This window comes from Sinohyriopsis cumingii, chromosome 1 (genome assembly GCF_028554795.1).
Source record: "Sinohyriopsis cumingii isolate HCF-2022 chromosome 1, ASM2855479v2, whole genome shotgun sequence".
NCBI lineage: Eukaryota > Metazoa > Mollusca > Bivalvia > Unionida > Unionidae > Sinohyriopsis > Sinohyriopsis cumingii.
This window is the reverse complement of record NC_142961.1, coordinates 110,248,035-110,266,943: the sequence shown is the minus strand read 5'-3', so window position 1 is coordinate 110,266,943 and position 18,909 is coordinate 110,248,035. Positions and strand designations below refer to the sequence as shown.

At 33.6% G+C, this 18,909-nt stretch overlaps 1 protein-coding gene across 3 annotated transcripts in view; it reads left to right on the top strand.

Annotated features, from left to right (window-relative positions):
• The window catches only part of LOC149807593 (acetyl-coenzyme A synthetase, cytoplasmic-like), a 68,331-nt gene extending 58,795 nt beyond the window's left edge, over nt 1-9,536 (top strand). For 2 of the 3 annotated variants that reach the window (XM_089968571.1, XM_089968584.1), the window contains 5 exons: nt 348-428; nt 1,141-1,249; nt 1,506-1,705; nt 4,887-4,932; nt 6,464-9,536. In XM_089968571.1, coding sequence (XP_089824697.1) covers nt 348-428; nt 1,141-1,249; nt 1,506-1,705; nt 4,887-4,932; nt 6,464-6,663 — 636 coding nt within the window. In that variant the 3' untranslated portion in view covers nt 6,664-9,536. The remainder of the gene's footprint in view (nt 1-347; nt 429-1,140; nt 1,250-1,505; nt 1,706-4,886; nt 4,933-6,463) is intronic. The other variant, XR_016423024.1, reaches the window with a different exon arrangement.
• Nucleotides 9,537-18,909: the final 9,373 nt, after the last annotated feature.

Genomic DNA, 18,909 nt, shown 5'->3' with positions numbered 1-18,909 from the left:
TCCAAGGGAAGGTACTGGCAGCTTTCCCACATATTCACACTGGCCAAGCCAGAGAGATTGTTTCAACCTTTTAGCTATGCAAAAATCAATTTTTCAGAACGTTCAATATTCCAGTTTCTCGCAAGTGGTCATTCCTAAACAGTTGCAGTTTCAAAATCCCCACAACACCTTTTAGATCCCACAATCATATCCCGCACTGAATGAAACCTTAGCAAGATGCCCACAACCATATCTTGCACCTAATGAACCTGTTGCAAACTGTGACTTGTTATAGAAGACTAGTTATCCTGCTTTTCATAGAAGATTTGTAAAAGACTAATTTACAAATGTGTTTCCTTTATTTCCAGACATTTCCCTTTTTTGGCATTGTTCCACATATCTTGTCCAAAGATGGCGAGGAAATCGAGGGTGAAGGGGAAGGTTACTTGGTAAGCTCTTTTTCCAACTGTCACTTTCTTGGCTCAGTTTGAAAACAAAATCATGTCTGACAACTCAGATCTTACATTGGATCGATCGTCAAAATATTGATTTCAGTTTTCAATTAAGAATTGAAATAGCAGTGCATACTTTTCTGATATTGGTTCCAAAAAATTTGACGTTTTACATCTCTGTCCCAAGAATTTCAAACTGATAGAAAACGTATACATAACATGTAAAACAGAACTTTTATCTAAAACATCCTAAAACTCAAAATTGGTTACATTTAATATGTCTCATACACGAGATTAGTTATCTTGATCATGAATGCTTATATCATGAAGACTGTTGACAGAAGCCCATAATTTAATGTACAGGGGACGGCAGTCTATGAACAGCTAGCCAAGATAAATTAAAATCATATTTGGGTCAGAAACATGTTAAAGTCATTAGTCCAATATTTGTATAGGAAATTTTTTAGTATGAGATGGTTTCAATGCACACATTGTGCTGGGCTCGTTTATCTGTATTGCATCTATATTATAATTGTCACCTTTGCCCTTTTGCTGTATTTTTAACACTTGTTAAATTAAGCTTTGTAACGCATTTGTTATGTCATAAGTTATATATATATATATATATATATATATATATATATATATATATATATATATATATATATATATCAAACTGAATACTGTTTCATTTACTTATATATGAAAGGTATTCAGCCACCCGTGGCCAGGTATGATGAGAACAGTTTATGACGACCATGAGCATTTCGAGACCACCTACTTCAAAAAGTTCCCAGGATTCTATACCACAGGGGATGGTAAGTAGTACTTGATTTAAATTACATGCAAATAACAAAGTCCTCACACTATAATGCAAGATGTTAGATCTAAAGGAGAAAAACAGTTGTTTGATTTCATTGGTATTTGGTATGACTTTGTTCTTTTTTGTTCTACCCAGGTGTCTCAAGTAGGTTTTGCAATTTCAAAGTACTCGTAAAATTAGTGAACATATTAACCACAGAAAGTGCGATTTACAGGAATTTAAATTTTTTAATATTTTTAACTGACCTACAGGTGCCAGAAGAGACAAGGATGGTTACATCTGGCTTACAGGTCGAATTGACGACATGTTGAATGTCTCAGGAAATCTGTTGAGTACGACTGAAATCGAGACCGCTCTCCTAGAACACAAGGCGGTGACAGAAGCTGCTGTTGTCTCCCATCCACACTCTATCAAGGGGGAGTGTACCTACTGTTTTGTCACACTCAAGGAGGTATATTGCTTTTGTTATACCGTGTAATGTAATGGTGGGTAAATTCGGCTTTCTTTAATTATATTAATTATTTTATTATGATTATAAATAATAGGTAATTTGGTCTTTTAACAAAGCTTAGAATCTCTCAGTGTCTGACATGTTATTTCAAATACTTGGCTGCCGCTAATGATTCGTAGAAAGCGAAAATTAGTAATCATCATGCATGTGTGTATATTATGAAAGCGTGTATGTGTTTGTGTGTGTTCGTGTGTGTGTGTGTAAACAGTAGGCGCAAGAACTAAATTAGTAATTAGCATTGCCTAAAATGTATAGTGATAATATTGCTTGCTGCATACCTATGAATAGCAATTTATCAAATACTTTCTAATTTGAAAGCTAATTATGGGTATATCATAATCATGCTGTCCTTAATGGTACCAGCAAAGTTCTACCTCAGCAATATAAATAATAAGCGAACACTTAATTATAAAAAAAAATATACTTGAATATATCTTCTTTCTTTTTTTATTTCTACAATATCTTTAAAAAGAACAAGAGCATTACTGCCAAGAATTACTTGAATATGCAGCAGCAGAGGTATTGCATATTCAGAGATCTTGTGTGACGTGAAGATGCCAAGGAAAAATGTCGGTGCTAGTGTCACAGTGGAATGCTTGATGAAGCAAGCAATACAAATATAATCTTTTGTAGGTAATCTTTATGGAAAGTAACGGCTGTATTCGTCCTTATTATATTGGGTGGATCACTATATACATGCGTTGATTTAGCATTCTATGCTATAGTTTGCTTATTACAAACGGTAGTTTTTCACAATATATGCGGTGGTTTCGTCATTAAATGCGATAGGTCTGACATTTATATGCGGTGGTTTCGTTAATATATCTGAGATAATACCAAATTTGTTTGTAACACCTAGTGAGATCACATCATACTTTGAATGTTTACTAACAATATCTGGTGTTATTCTCTCTGTGGAAAAATTAGCAAGAACGTTTCTAAAATTCAAAACTTTCACGGACGCACTGCATTTTCATTTTGTATCTTTCAAAAGCATGTAAAAGTAAAATTAGAAATTATGTTTACTAACAAATCTGGTGCTATTCTCTCTTAGGAAAATTATCAATAAAGATAAATTGGTAATTATGGAAGCATCTGAAACATCGGTGTAGAAGTACATTGAAGCCGTCAGAAATAATCATATATCAGTAACAGTAACATTATGTCGTCTCATGAAGTTTTCCAACTTTCGTCATCATCATTATCGCAGCAACATTGTATAATAAAATAAACACCACAAATGCTGATTAAACCACAGAATATAAAGATGGAAGTACCGCATGTAAAGACATAACCACCGAATATAAAGATGGAAGTACCGCATAAAAAGACATAAAAACCAAATATAAAGATGGAAGTACCGCATGTAAAGACATAACCACCGAATATAAAGATGGAAGTACCGCATGTAAAGACATAACCACCGAATATAAAGATGGAAGTACCGCATAAAAAGACATAACCACCGAATATAAAGATGGAAGTACCGCATAAAAAGACATAACCACCGAATATAAAGATGGAAGTACCGCATAAAAAGACATAAAAACCAAATATAAAGAAAAAGGTGTTGAGCACAGAATATAAAGAAACGTACACCCAAATATAATCGCGCAAGTACCAGATATATTGAGGAATGCACGGCATGGAATAACAACACTTCCACATAGAGTGGCAAAACCACCGCACGTAATGTCAAAAGCACCAGATATATTGTGAATATATTGTGAACAATAAAATGATAATATCGCCGCATGTATATATTAAAACATCTAAAATAATAAGGACACACAACATAAGACGAGCGAGGCGTTCTATATGTTTCATTTATTCCACAGCATGGAGATATTTACTGGTTGCTGGTAGATGAGAGATAAGTGAATCCTATCACATGAGGTTATTAATAGTAAAAATGCTGTTCAATCCAAGCGCTTAGTGTTGCTTCCAAAATTCTATTATTTTTCAGATTTAGAAAACGTGTGGCATTTACAGGAAAAGTTTGCGTTGCAAAATGAAAGCAAAAATCATAGATTGTATTGTAAATTGGTGACATTCCCATGAAACTTTAGTCTTTCCAAATAAAAAAAAACAGGCTATAAATGTGCGACATTCCCAAGAAAGTTAAGTCTTACAAAACGAAAGTCGTACACACAGTAAAGTTTGATGTTCCCAACGAAAGATTAGTTTTGCCAGATGAAAACCACACGGACTGTAAATGTGTGCTGTTCTCAGTAAAATGTAGTGTATCCAAATGAAAACTACAAAGAATGAAGACGGTGACTTTCTGAAGAAATCTGTTGTTGCCAAATGTAAACCACACAGACTGTAAATGAACTTCATTAACACGAAAGTTTAGTTTTGCCAAACGAGAACCACACAGACCATCAAGTGTCAAAATAAAATACTTGTTATAATAACACTGCCAAAGCTGATATAGGCAAATCTGCGTTCCCTGCCAGATTTGAGTACTTCGATTTTAATCTCTTTTATTTCACTTCTGTTTATTGGACTATTTCTTAAGTAGCATATTTATAAAGTGCATACGATCCATTCAGTCGTTTCAAAATTCAAAACCAAACCGCTCCGGTGGCCTAGTGGTTAGAGCGTCCGCCTCGGATGCGGGAGGTCGTGGGTTCAATCCCTGGCCGAGTCATACCAAAGAGTTACAAAAATGATACTCACAGCTGCCTCGCTGGGCGCTCAGCATTAAGAGGTTAGTGTTAGGACTGGTCGGCCCGGTGTCAGGATAATGTGAATGGGTGGGACATCATGCTACAATTCTGTGGCATGATGCCCCAGTGCTAGACGTTACTAGAAACTGCCACACTGCAGACATCGTAGTGATATAACTGGAAAATTGTTAGAGCTACGTTAAAAATCCAAATCACACACACTCATATAAAATTCAAAACAAAGCACGTTTCTTCGATATTTTCTTGGGCACTAGCTTGTTTTGTATCAACAAGGTTTAATTTTATATTCATATTAGTAAGTAGTGATGTTTTATGCAAATTAGGTTCAAATTTACAATAAACTAGCACAATAGTGTAGGTAAATGAATTATTTAGAACTTCCCCATTCTTTGTTTATGGTGTTTATTCTTTCATTTTCTTTTCCTCAGGGATATGAATTTACTGATGATCTTGTAGCTGAGCTAAAAGAAATAGGTAAGAACATATTGTAGCGACAGCTTTTTTATCTGTAAACTTTGTTCAGCTCTACTTTTAGAATTGCTTAAATATAAATAAATGTTCGTAGACGAGACGTAGAAGTGACTATCATAATGACAATAGTAATCTTGATGAATATAAATATTGATGATCGATCAGGTTGATCTTCGAATCTCATTTTCTGACATCAGCAAATATACGTGTACCAGAAGTTCATTTTCTTACATCAGCAAATACATGTGAACCAGAAGCTCATTTTCTTTCATCAGCAAATATATGTGCACCAGAAGCTCCTTTTCTTACATCAGCAAATAGACGTGTACCAGAAGTTCATTTTCTTACATCAGCAAATATACGTGTACCAGAAGTTCATTTTCTTACATCAGCAAATACATGTGTACCAGAAGTTCATTTTCTTACATCAGCAAATATACGTGTACCAGAAGCTCATTTTCTTACATCAGCAAATATACGTGTACCAGAAGTTCATTTTCTTACATCAGCAAATACATGTGTACCAGAAGCTTATTTTCCTACATCAGCAAATATACGTGTACCAGAAGCTCATTTCCTTTCATCAGCAAATATATGTGTACCAGAAGCTCATTTTCTTACATCAGCAAATATACGTGTACCAGAAGCTCCCTTTCTTACATCAGCAAATATACGTGTACCAGAAGCTTACTTTCTTACATCAGCAAATATACGTGTACCAGAAGCGCATTTTCTTATATCAGTAAATATACGTGTACCAGAAGCGCATTTTCTTACATCAGTAAATATACGTGTACCAGAAGCGCATTTTCTTACATCAACAAATATACGTCTACCAGAAGTTTTAAAAACTTTTCAGACCAGGTCAAAATGCAAGGCTCGTTTTCAATGTATGAAAATCGGTAGTAAAATATTTTGGGAAAATTAATATACATTATTTATTCTAATTTATTTAATGCTCTTCAAATATATGGGACAAAAGCAATATGGACTGATCCCATAACTATCTCCTTGTCATACATTTTCAGACATTTACTAAACATTTTGATGGGTCATAAACTCTGTTGGACATGAATTGGCCTGAGACATTTTCTGCTTCAAATTCATTTTGTTGTAAATTGGTCATTCACTGCCCTTCATTTGACCTAAAACTTACGCTTTTTTAAACAGTTTCAAAACAACCTATCAATTAAACCATAATATTTTAGGACATAAATATTCTGATTGGTCATGAATTGTTTAATTCGTTTAGTAGTATTTCTTTGTGGATGCATCTAAGATTGATTGCATTATCTTCAGAGTTAGATTACACCATTTTGCTAAATTGCAATGTTTTATACAGGTATGGCAGCCAAGGACTCTAGCCTTCTAAAGGGGATAATCGATTTTCCAGTCAAGTCATGGTTGTCTACATTTTTTTAAAAAACATTTTTTTCTTCTGTTTTGCTTTATATCTGCACATGTGTATATCAGTACATACAAGTGTCTTTGCTATTTTTGAAATTATTTGCTCATTTATTGATTTCTATTTTAGTGATGACCCAGATAGGACCCTTTGCTCAGCCAGACTTCATTCAGAATGCACCAGGACTACCAAAAACACGCTCAGGAAAAATCATGCGAAGGATTCTGCGTAAAATAGCTGTCGGAAGCAGAGATATTGGTGATATTACAGCTTTAGCAGATGAATCAGTACTTGAGGCGCTCTTCGAGTTGCGCCCAAAGGATGCTTGATCTTGACTTGAATAGCACTGAAGCGTATATTCTTGTTTTGTCATAATGTAACATTTATTTCCAGGGAATTGAGAAAAGTCCAAACAAAACATCACATCAAAGTATAATCAACTGATGCAGTATCGCCGATTAATATCCCACTTCGTCATCTTCATGATGTAGAAATTGCTGATTAATATCCCACTTCGTCATCTTCATGATGTAGAAATTGCAGATTAATATCCCACTTCGTCATCTTCATGATGTAGAAATTGCCGATTAATATCCCACTTCGTCATCTTCATAATGTAGAAATTGCTGATTAATATCCCACTTCGTCATCTTCATGATGTAGAAATTGCCGATTAATATCCCACTTCGTCATCTTCATGATGTAGAAATTGCCGATTAATATCCCACTTCGTCATCTTCATGATGTAGAAATTGCCGATTAATATCCCATCTCGTCATCTTCGTGATGTAGAAATTGCCAATTAATATCCCAGCTCGTCGTCTTCATGATGTAGAAATTGCCGATTAATACCCCACTTCGTCATCTTCATGATGTAGAAATTGCCGATTAATATCCCAGCTCGTCGTCTTCATGATGTAGAAATTGCCGATTAATATCCCACTTCGTCATCTTCATAATGTAGAAATTGCTGATTAATATCTCACTTCGTCATCTTCATGATGTAGAAATTGCAGATTAATATCCCACTTCGTCATCTTCATGATGTAGAAATTGCCGATTAATATCCCACTTCGTCATCTTCATGATGTAGAAATTGCTGATTAATATCCCAGCTCGTCGTCTTCATGATATAGAAATTGCCGATTAATATCCCAGCTCGTCGTCTTCATGATGTAGAAATTGCCGATTAATATCCCACTTCGTCATCTTTATGATGTAGAAATTGCCGATTAATATCCCACTTCGTCATCTTCATGATATAGAAATTGCCGATTAATATCCCAGCTCGTCATCTTCATGATGTAGAAATTGCCGATTAATATCCCAGCTCGTCGTCTTCATGATGTAGAAATTGCCGATTAATATCCCACTTCGTCATCTTTATGATGTAGAAATTGCCGATTAATATCCCACTTCGTCATCTTCATGATATAGAAATTGCCGATTAATATCCCAGCTCGTCGTCTTCATGATGTAGAAATTGCTTCTATGAAGCTCAGCAGCAGCTCTTTAAAAGCTAATGAGGAATCAATCAAGTCACTTTGTACGTTGATCACAACATTATTGATTTGGACTTCTTTGAGAAATTGTGTAAACTGATATTATAAGATAAGCCTTATAAAATAAAATGTTTTATATTACTAGTATATCCGAAACCAGTGGCATCAACATTATGGAATTTTCTTTTATTCAAATTTAAGTATATTTTGCAAAATTACGTTAGTTTCATGCATAATCAAATTTGATCAAGAGGATTCCATAGAAAACACATGATACACTCACCAACGAATTTTTTCTGATAAGCAGTTTTTCTTGACAAAATGCTAGTCAGTTATTCGCTTTACAAAAATATCATACAAGATTTATTCACTGTTCACAAGAACCTGACTACTATCAAACACTACGCAGTTAACACCATCAACATGCCTTCGTTTTTGCTATGTCTTGAAAATGTAATTTTTATTTAAGACGTGTACCAATTAATTGCTTTACTACCTTGTTTTCAAGTGCATTATGTTTGAAAACTATATTATGTGAAGCGTGCCAACTGTTTTAGAACTGTTTTATAACTCTTGTATCATTTCCTGTAGACAGTTTAGCAAGCATTACCTTTCAATCATGTCTTCAAATATAATGTCATTTCATGAAGCCTATCAACACTTAACCAAATCACTGGTATGTTACAAATAATTTGTATAATCTACAATAATTTGGATGACAACATAATAGAGGCTTTGCATACTTGTATCATTAAACTAAAACAGGCACTAAGCTTGGACACATTGATCCCAACATTGACTGATGTTTCGACATTATCTGTGGCAGTATGTACAGTGCAATTTTTTGAAAATATGTTTATAATATAAAAATTGTTACGGAAAAATAATAATAATAATAATAATAATAATAATAATAATAATAATAATAATGATAATAAAATAAACCAATGCCGTATTCATGATTAACATCCCACTTTGACATCATGATGATACAGAAATCACTTTTATGCAGATCATCTTCTCCTTAACTATGAATAATTAGCGAATCACAGATTTTTTCACACGTAAGTCATATGCTCTGCCTTTTATTTGGGTGAGAGGGTAAATAGAGAATTGATAGACACGTAGCATTACTATATACACATATGAAATAACAATTACGAGTTAGGAAGACAGTTTAAACGCCACTTGACATTGACTGATATGTAGTTTTATGACAGAAGATAGGCTTTTTGATAAAAAGTATATAATAATGTTTTTAGAGACAAGTGGGATCAAAATATTCATATGATTTTTTTTCTTTTAGGCATCTTAAATTGTGACATGTACAAGATATCAATCTTCTGGAGTTTCATAGGATGTAACATTTTGGTCCAGATGAATCTATGGAAAACAATATATGGTTCTGAGTGAAATGTCCCATTTCAGAGTTCCCCTTGGCATGATGATGACATTTTTTTCACCGTTCAGAGGAATCTAAATTGTAGCAAATGTTAAAAAAAATATACCTATTTTCCTATGTCTTCAGGTATGTTTTTATTACAGGTTTAAGACTTAATGCAATCGATTATTGTATAACCATATAGTAAATCAATGTTTAAAAAGGTGATATTATGTGAAGTTTGATAATTTCTTTCAGAATGTGTTCAGCACTCACTGCCTTTCAATCGTTTCGTTAGATAAAATACAATTCCAGCGTTTATGGATATAATTTGTTGTCTTTTTCGAATTGTTGAGAAAGTTTGCAGACATTTCCATGAAGGTTAACCTGAAGTTTATGTTTGTTTGCGGGCTCTTTGAGGCTCTGTATTAAGTATACTTTAATTTAGAGGATAACTAAGAATAGGAAATTACACTTGCATCAAGCCTGATTTATTCAAAAGACGTTTAAAAATAAATTCTTACCCATTTCTGTCCAAGGTCTTTACCCAGTTTTATAAATTAGAATTATCTTTCCTATAGCATATGCTGCTTTAAAACAACAGAGCATAACATGTTTTGCAGAGGAATCTCCATAAAGTACAAAATGAATCTGGTAAAGGAGGGACTACCTGTATTCATTCTGGTATAGCAAAAACATGTTCAACGTAAAGCTACATGTAACAGTATTGCCAGAAACTCAAAACATATCCCATAATAGTGTGTTCCAAGGACCATCAGCAACTGACCTATAATTATAATAATAACAAGATTATGTACAGGGCAGACAGATTATTTCAGAAAGCTTTTTTGACCTGTCAGTTTCACGTGATTCTCTGAGTTCCTTGGGAATACTGTTATTTTAAAATGTCACTACAAGGAGATCCTCAGACATATTTGTTTTGTTTACAATGGTTGCACTTTTGGTCTTTTCTCACACAGATTGTCTTGTTATGTCAGATGCATAATGTTAAACTAACATACAAGATAAACTCTTCAATGCATTGTGTTGTTTGCAGGAATCAATTTTTGAAAACATATTCCATAGTAAACATTATAGTGAATTGAGACTAAGCTTTCCTGCTTTCTTTCTGATTAACAATGCTGACACCATTTGGTACGGAGGTTAAATTACGTGCAAGGTAAACTAAACTCTGAAGGAGTCCTGTTAGTGTTGACAGCCAAACCTGCCTGTCATTGATAATGGTCCTGATAAATTATCTTACACAGATGTAAATGTCAAATGAACTGCAGCCAATCAGGAATCATATGTCTTAATGGATAGAGAAGATACGGTAATATAAAACAATCCCTATTTGTGTTAATGTGTCATTCACGTTTTCATCTGTGATAATAATGTGTCATTACAATTCTGACTGAATTATTTATATGTTTATCTGCAACAGGTATTCTGAAACCTGCCTTAGCAAGCACCTTTATATACAGGACATATTCATGAGGCTGACATTCAAAATACCATTTTCTTCATTGAATTTAGACAATAAATCTATATAAAGAATACTGGTCCCTGAAGGACAATATTGGATACTACTTTAATCGTACTTTTAAGACAGATTGCCCTGGATATATATATTTAGGATCACGGAGTTCAGAAATTTAATCTTTTTATAAAGGACGCGTAGCCATAAAGAACATTTGGGGCCATTTGAGTGCCCTTTAAAGACAGGTTTGGTTCATGAGCTTGGTAGATTATTTACAGTTCAATGTTACAAATAAAACCATTCAAATCATTATGATAAGAATATTGATACGTGCAATACTGTTTTTCGTTTGACTTGATCAGAATGTGATCGGATTTGATATCACAGTACGTCTATACATGTTACCACAGACCACGTGTATAAATATATAAATTGAAATTTATCTCATGAAATGTGGATGGAGTGTATATATATATATATATATATATATATATATATATATATATATATATATATATATATATATATATATATATATATATATATATATATATATTTATAGAGAGAGAGAGAACACAAATCATAAGGCGAATAAGAGTCCTTCGAGTGCACTGGATCCAGCAAGGGATCACGTGTGTCAAAGATTGCTGAAGATAAATGCAATAAGCTGACAACGGACAGCGCAAAAGCTAGTAACTAATTAGCCTGAGCGCTTTCGACTCTTTAATGAGTCTTTTAAAAGGCAAATACAAAGCAAAGGCAAGACAAACAAATAAAACAGAAAAACCGTTGTGTTTGCAAAACGTTACATGACTATTTGTAGAAATATATATAAAGTATTTAATGTTACTCAGATGCACACATATAAATCTGAACATATCACATGAATCTTAATATGTCTGTTTTTAAAACAGTTACTTAAACACACTCAAGTAAATCTGAAATTCTCAAATTACTCTGAATATGTGCATGCTTTTATAGCAGTTTCCTGTGTCAGAAAAAAAACATGGGTCATCGTGTAGTAGTTTATTCACAACAGTTATATAATGTTTTTTTCAAACATATATCAATCGTGAGAACGAATCCCAAAACAATGGATAAAAATCAGATGGGCTACTCCACTCAAAACCAAGGAAAGTTTATTACGAATTAAAAGGAGGCGATTATTTAAATGAACCACGGGACTTCCAAGCTAAACCAAAACACTCACAAAATTTTACCGACCAAGCTGTTAGCGATAACAGGTATGTGTGGAAAATATTCGTTTGTACAACGAATAATACACGACGGAGAAAAACTGCCATTATAGACAACCAAATTACAGACTTCAACATTTTTTGAAAAACAAAACACTGGACAAACATACGGAATTAACCAGGTTTTTAATTTTGGAGGACTTCATGTCACAACAATAATATACAAAAACCAGCGTATCGTAAGGAAAGACGCCATTGAACATCCCATTTTTTTTTGGCCCCCCATGCTTTTGCACAAAGACGTAAGTTATGAGACATACAGACCATTTCTATCCCACATTACAGCCAAACTCGAGAACAGCATCAGAAGTGTCAAAATAAGAAAACACAAGCACATGTCATTTGTTACAGATGAAGAACTTTCTCGACCAGAGTTGTAGAGATGTCCCTCCCGAATGCACCTCGGGTGCTATGTACAAAGCACATGAAGGAAAACATTAAATTCCAGCTCCAAAGCAAAGTTGGCGTGACTGGGAATCTGAAGTGAATAGTCATGAATACAAGTTTTGGTGAGAACGGGCTGGATAATGTGCACAGCTCCGTCGTCTTTGAGGAGAGATCCTCGGAAATAAAGCAACAACTTCGTAACCACCATCTCTTCATCACTTTTATGACAGCCACGCAAAAGAGAAATTGCCTTGCCATGTAAATGAACAAAGAATAAATCTCAACGAGAACTTATGGGCAAACAATAATGCCAAATAATTGAACAACACACTAAAAACAACATTGACTAGAAACCACAGCATACGCCTGAGTTGGTTCAGCTATTATTTCAAGCAGTAGACCTCCAGTTCGTAGACTTAAGATGTGCACTGCACGGTCAAAGCAATTACAGTTTCCACCGAAAGTATGCCGCATATTTCGTCCACATCGTAACATGACGTAGCAAAACTCAGGAGAAACGCAAAGAAATATTCCAGAAAATCATTCAGAATTAGAAAAACAAAAGGCAACACATCACAAAAATAGTTTTAACAAACGGAAAATTCTCAGTTTCAAATGTTCCTAAGAACATTTGCTCGAAAGCTAAACTAACAAAAACGACCGAGAAGTGAAAAAGCAGAAGCAATTGGACATGAATTGACGGGGATGACTGTGACTATTAAATTGAATATACCTTTATTCTGTAATCTGTTCCTTATTTGATTTTCCTGCATTTCGCAATGCTGAACTTTAACATTTTCAAGGGGGGTCTATTGCCATGTGTATTTATATGTATATAATTATTAATTCTTTCTTCTCAGTCCAGTGTCAGTCAGTATAGTTGTAGATCCACCTTAAATTATTCATAGTGATTTATTGATTATTATTCATCATTATTTTGTTTATAAGAAAAAGCAGTGCATCTCTTTGTGTTTTGCGTGAGGAATCACTTTGACATGTAACGTGTGTGTGTGTGAGCTTTATAAAGCTTATAATCTTATACCAAGACATATTTGGCAAACCTGTCTTGTTAAAATATTGTTATCTCTGGTTTTGACATCCAACAAAAATATACAAATTTTGTTTTCTTCTGAGAAGATGATTTGAAATGGTAGATTGAGATGGTAGATACACGGATTCAGTGTCCTTTGAACTTTTTTGCAGTACTATACCACTAGACAAGAACGCAAAACTTAACAGAAAAACCATTTGAATTAGACATAGGTTTCAAAATAAAAATTGATTCTAACTGGTCTGTATGTATGGTGTAATTTGCGGAAGTATATCATGTGACCAATTGTATTAAATATCACGGTCTCCAAAACTTTACGCAGAATGAATTTGTCCACATTATTTATATTTTATTTTTAATTTCAAGGGGAGAGGCTGAAAATTCTTAAAGTTTACATTGCATCTGGGTTTTATATATATATATATAAAACATCAAATATATATGTTGGCAAATACTGTTTAAATAAACTCTGCTTTCTATAAATGCCAGCGAAGCATGGAATTGCTAGAGAAAATTGTGGACACTTAAATTAAATATGTAAGAATAACAACAACAGATAAACTAAAACATTTTTTTACAAAAATGATTTGGATGTCAATCATCAACACGTTCAAAATTGTGTGGAATAAAAATAAGAATATGAACAAAGAAATGCATATATAGTTACAAAATAAATAGTACTAAAATTAGTACCTCAACTTTGTGGACGTTGAAGCTTCAACATCGTAGCTAGTTGCTAAACTGCACTCAAATATACTCAGATACACTCAAATATACTTGTATATAGTCAAATAAAGTTACTTATTTCAATTACCTAATGAATGTAATGGACGTTGTAATGATTATGAAATAAGAACTGCACATCCTGACAAAACTCTACAGCTGCAAATCAGACTCAGTGTAAAATTAACAGTCTCGTTTCGAAATTTCTTCACTTATTATATGATAAGTTTCACATTTGTTCACTTAAAACATATTTTCACAAATAAATTATCATTGTGCTGGTTTCTGGTAAATACATGAACTCGTGCTCTTTCGTGTGGAGATTTAGTCAGTTCTTTTCCCGCTCATATGAAGTATGATTAATTCAAGCAAGACAGTGGACTGCGTTGTCCTCCACTTAAGATCCACTTGAAAAAAGGCAACGGAATATACCTGGATTAGCAAGTTCAATTCTATTAAAAGATTAGTATCCGTTACTTTTTCTTTTTCCCGTCACAGAGAACAGTCACAGTCACACATGTCTCCCTCCCAAGTTTTCGTCCGTTTAGGCATGTAGTTTTTTATTCATTGCAATTTAGTGTCTCTTCCATCGAATCGCATTGAGAGGATAGTTTCACAGCTGTTAACTATAAATATTTGGAATCATCAACGTTGTCGCAGATCTCTTTCACCTGAGCCGGCTGTTACTGTGCCCTTTGAAAATGGATATTTCAGCTCAGTGGTACCCTATTTCTCGTCGTTTATATCATCATATTCAGACCTCAGTCGAGATAAAATACTTCCTGCGTTAGTGGCAGAACTGTGATTGACTTAATTCTAGAATAAGCCAACCATTGCATTGATTGCTTCGTCATATGGAGTAAAAATGGCCAAGTTTTGGTGAAGTATATGGTCATAACAATAAAACTGAAAAATGTCCATCTTCCTCTTTTTAATATCTAAATGAAGAAAAACACAAAAATGGGGGCCTAGCCATTAAATATCCAGGTTGACTCTAATGCTACTGTGTCAAGCCAGGAGTACTAGAGAGATGTCCAAGTTGACTCTAATGCTACTGTGTCAAGTTATGCGTATTATGGAGAGTTGTCCTTAGACCCTAATGATACTGTGTCAAACCAGGAGTATTACAGAGAGATGTCCATGTTGCCTCTAATGCTACTGTGTCGAGTTATGCGTATTATGGAGAGTTGTCCCTAGACTCTAATGATACTGTGTCAAACCAGGAGTATTACAGAGAGATGTCCAAGTTGACACTAATGCTACTGTGTCAAGTTATGCGTATTATGGAGAGTTGTCCCTAGATTCTAATGCTACTGTGCCAAGTTATGCGTATTATGGAGAGTTGTCCCTAGACTCTAATGCTACTGTGTCAATCCAGGAGTAATAGGGAGATGTCCAAGTTGACTCCAATGCTATTGGGTCAAGCTATGAGTATTATGGACAGCTGTCCAAGTAAACTCTAATGATACTGTGTCAAACCATGAGTATTATGGAGAGAAGTCCAAGTTGACTCTGAAGATAAAATGAGTCCAACCTGCAGTGGTGTATTTTTGCTTAAATTCATCGCTTTGATTCATTTTCTTTATTTACTATACTCGGTTTTATCTGAAAATTGTTTAATAATCATTGCACTTGATTTCCAACAATAAATTTCAGCATCCTCAAATTACGGACTAACATTTATTAGGGAAAAAAATAACTATCGAAAGCTAGATTGAAATCTGATACAAAAGCAAAGACAAATGTGTATGTGAAATATCAATATTATATCATAAATATTACAGACGACACACCTCATGTCCTGGAATGTTGACGATCCTTAAAGCATTAGATCAAATTATTCAATGAATGACAGTAAAATAGCAAAATATCGAGAAATAAAACGTACACATTTTAAGCTACTAGTTAAGTTTGTGTAGGTTCTATGATAGCATAGAAGTATGCTTGAATCCAATTATGAGACAGTCGCGCACAAATTAAAATGTTTGTGGAGAATTATAATTGATTTTTTTTATATAATTTTCAAACCACTAAGAAGACATTGATTTCAATTTAATATTATATAATTTTTAGCAACAAGAGTACAAATATTAAGGTGATTTGATCGAGACTATTCTTATCGTATTTCATCTGATGTAATAATCGTACTGGATGCTTGGAAAATTAATTTTGGAGATGAAATCCTGAGGTAAGATTTTGTTAATATAGCCACACCCTCACGTCCACGCCGTTTGATGATACTGTTATGTGTAAAAAAAAAACAATAAAAAACCTTTTAAAAAACCATTGTACCTTGAATTTGTTTGTCAGTTTTGTACTTGTCAAGGACGATAACCAGCGATGCTTGATTTCGGGGATAAAGATCGTAATTAGCTCTACCTACATATTGCGGTTAGCATTCCTGACTAGTGACTGAAATGGTGCACATTTTCGAATCCTACCACAGATCACGAGGTCATCTATCATTCTGCATCATTGGGCCAGACATTTTACTTCATTTGCCTCAGCCCCGAATAACCTTCTTGTATTGCTTAGCTGTAAAAAGCCAAACCAATCCAAACAAAACCCAAAGGAATCCAAACAAAACCCAAACCAATCCAAACAAAACCCAAAGCAATCCAAATACAGATTATGTTCCGAAAAATAAAGCTTTCAAACACTGCTTGTTCCTTTTAAAAAAAAGAATTTTTTGGGCATGCTGATTAATGTATGTGTACTCTTCCGGCATCACCACCGCCATTAAATTTTAAAAAAATTCCCACAACTTTAACAAAACAAGGACTACTATTCAAACTGTATATGCACAAATGCATTGTGAGCCGGTTTACGAGTAAAACGAAAGAAAATGCAAAGATAGTCGTAATGGCACATACCATATCTTCCATAATAGCCAACGTGTTTTGAGATGACCATGTTTAAAGTTGTCCACGTGGCTTTAATCCATACGCTGGTTTCTTTTTAATCCAAGAAAAGCTAATAGGCTAACAACAAAGTCACTATTTCCTTTAAGCTCTTCATTGAGTTTAATATTTTCAAAATGTGCAAAGCTAAATTTTAGGAGAACATACTAGAGTGTAGGAAACCTCGTGCAGTGTAAACTGTGTTTCTAATATACACAACTTTAAAGGTACTAGAAGTCTTTGAACAAAAATGACCTGTTTTTGGGTAGACACTTTTTGTCCATGGCCTATGACTATTAATTCAGATGCCGCCGCTCCAGCTGCAATATACAATCTACAGAGTAAGTCACGTAAAACTTCAAATACGGAAAACTTAAAGAATATATCAATACAACCTATTTTGCACATGAATTTTGAATAATAAATCTTAGAATAGGAAATTATGCCGTTTATTTTAAAAAAAATATTTAGAAAGGGAGGGTATGTGTTCGTGTGTATACACAAAGTCGAATATGATAGATACAGTTCATTGGTCCTTACCATTATTAATCGGATAGGAAATTGACATTTTGGTTGGTTTTACTCAAGTTGTTTGCATGTATAGAAATTAATATCATGTTTATATATAGATATAACTCCTGTGTATATATAGTTTCCCATCATTGCCTGCTTCGTGGAGGTTCACTCTATAATATGTTTCTAGCCTATAATTATAGATGTTTGTATAGGTATGTACATCTTTCTATATGTGTGTACATGTATTTGTATGTACAACACTCCCTCGCTAGATATGTTTCATAATGACACGGTTCCCTTTATAAGACATGTATGGTCAGGTATACCATTTAATTAAGTAGTAGTACAATTATGCATTATCATGTATTTGATTAAAAGATCGTATGCTCCATAGATTTAAATTATATTATTATTATGAAGGAATACTGTATGTGTGTATTATGTATGAATGTAGGTAATTATGTAGTTAGGTAGGTGAGTAGGTAGGTAGATACTGTTAGTATGAACAGCTGTATGTATATAGTGTATTTTAGTATAGATTTACGTATAAAAATATATATGCATACATGACTGGAAGGATGGATAACCAAATCCATAGAGCAAACAAAGGAAACAAATTGCAAGAAAATGAAAATACAATAATCAATCTTGATTATATACATATATATAATTAGTTTACTTTAGACATAAATAGTAATATACATATATATATATATATATATATATATATATATATATATATATATATATATATATATATATATATATATATATATATATATATATATATATCTGTCCCTAGATATGTGAGAAGTTTTGGCAATCACAAAGTGGTAATTTATGAGAAATTACAAAATTGGAACATCATTATTTAAAACAACCAGCAGTGACTCAAACAAGTGAAAAGAAAAGAGTTTAGTGATTGATACATTGTCAGTGACCTTGACTTTTACAGAAACCACTATTTTCTTATTAAACTCTCCATGACCTTGATTATTGACCTTTAGACTCCAAAACCTATATTTTGCTTTGCTATCCCAAGTGCAAGTCATCTACAAAACTTGTGAAGGTACTTATTCAAGAATGTTATTATGCAAAAAACTTTTTCCTTTGTGTCATAATGAACTTGACATTTGATCTTCTGACCCACAAATCAGAGTGCTTTTCCTGCCCAAAATTGTAAATTGGAAATTCTCTGACATGCTAAATCTTACAAAGGTGTGTTTGTGGAGAGTGGATATGTGGCTATAATCTGCTTATAGAATTTAGGTTTTGTGCATTTTTGGTTTGTGTACTAGAGACAGAAAACATTTAGAGTTTACACAATCTGACCATAAGTTTAACTCAGCATCAAGTCTAGAAAGGTCTTCAGGAAATTC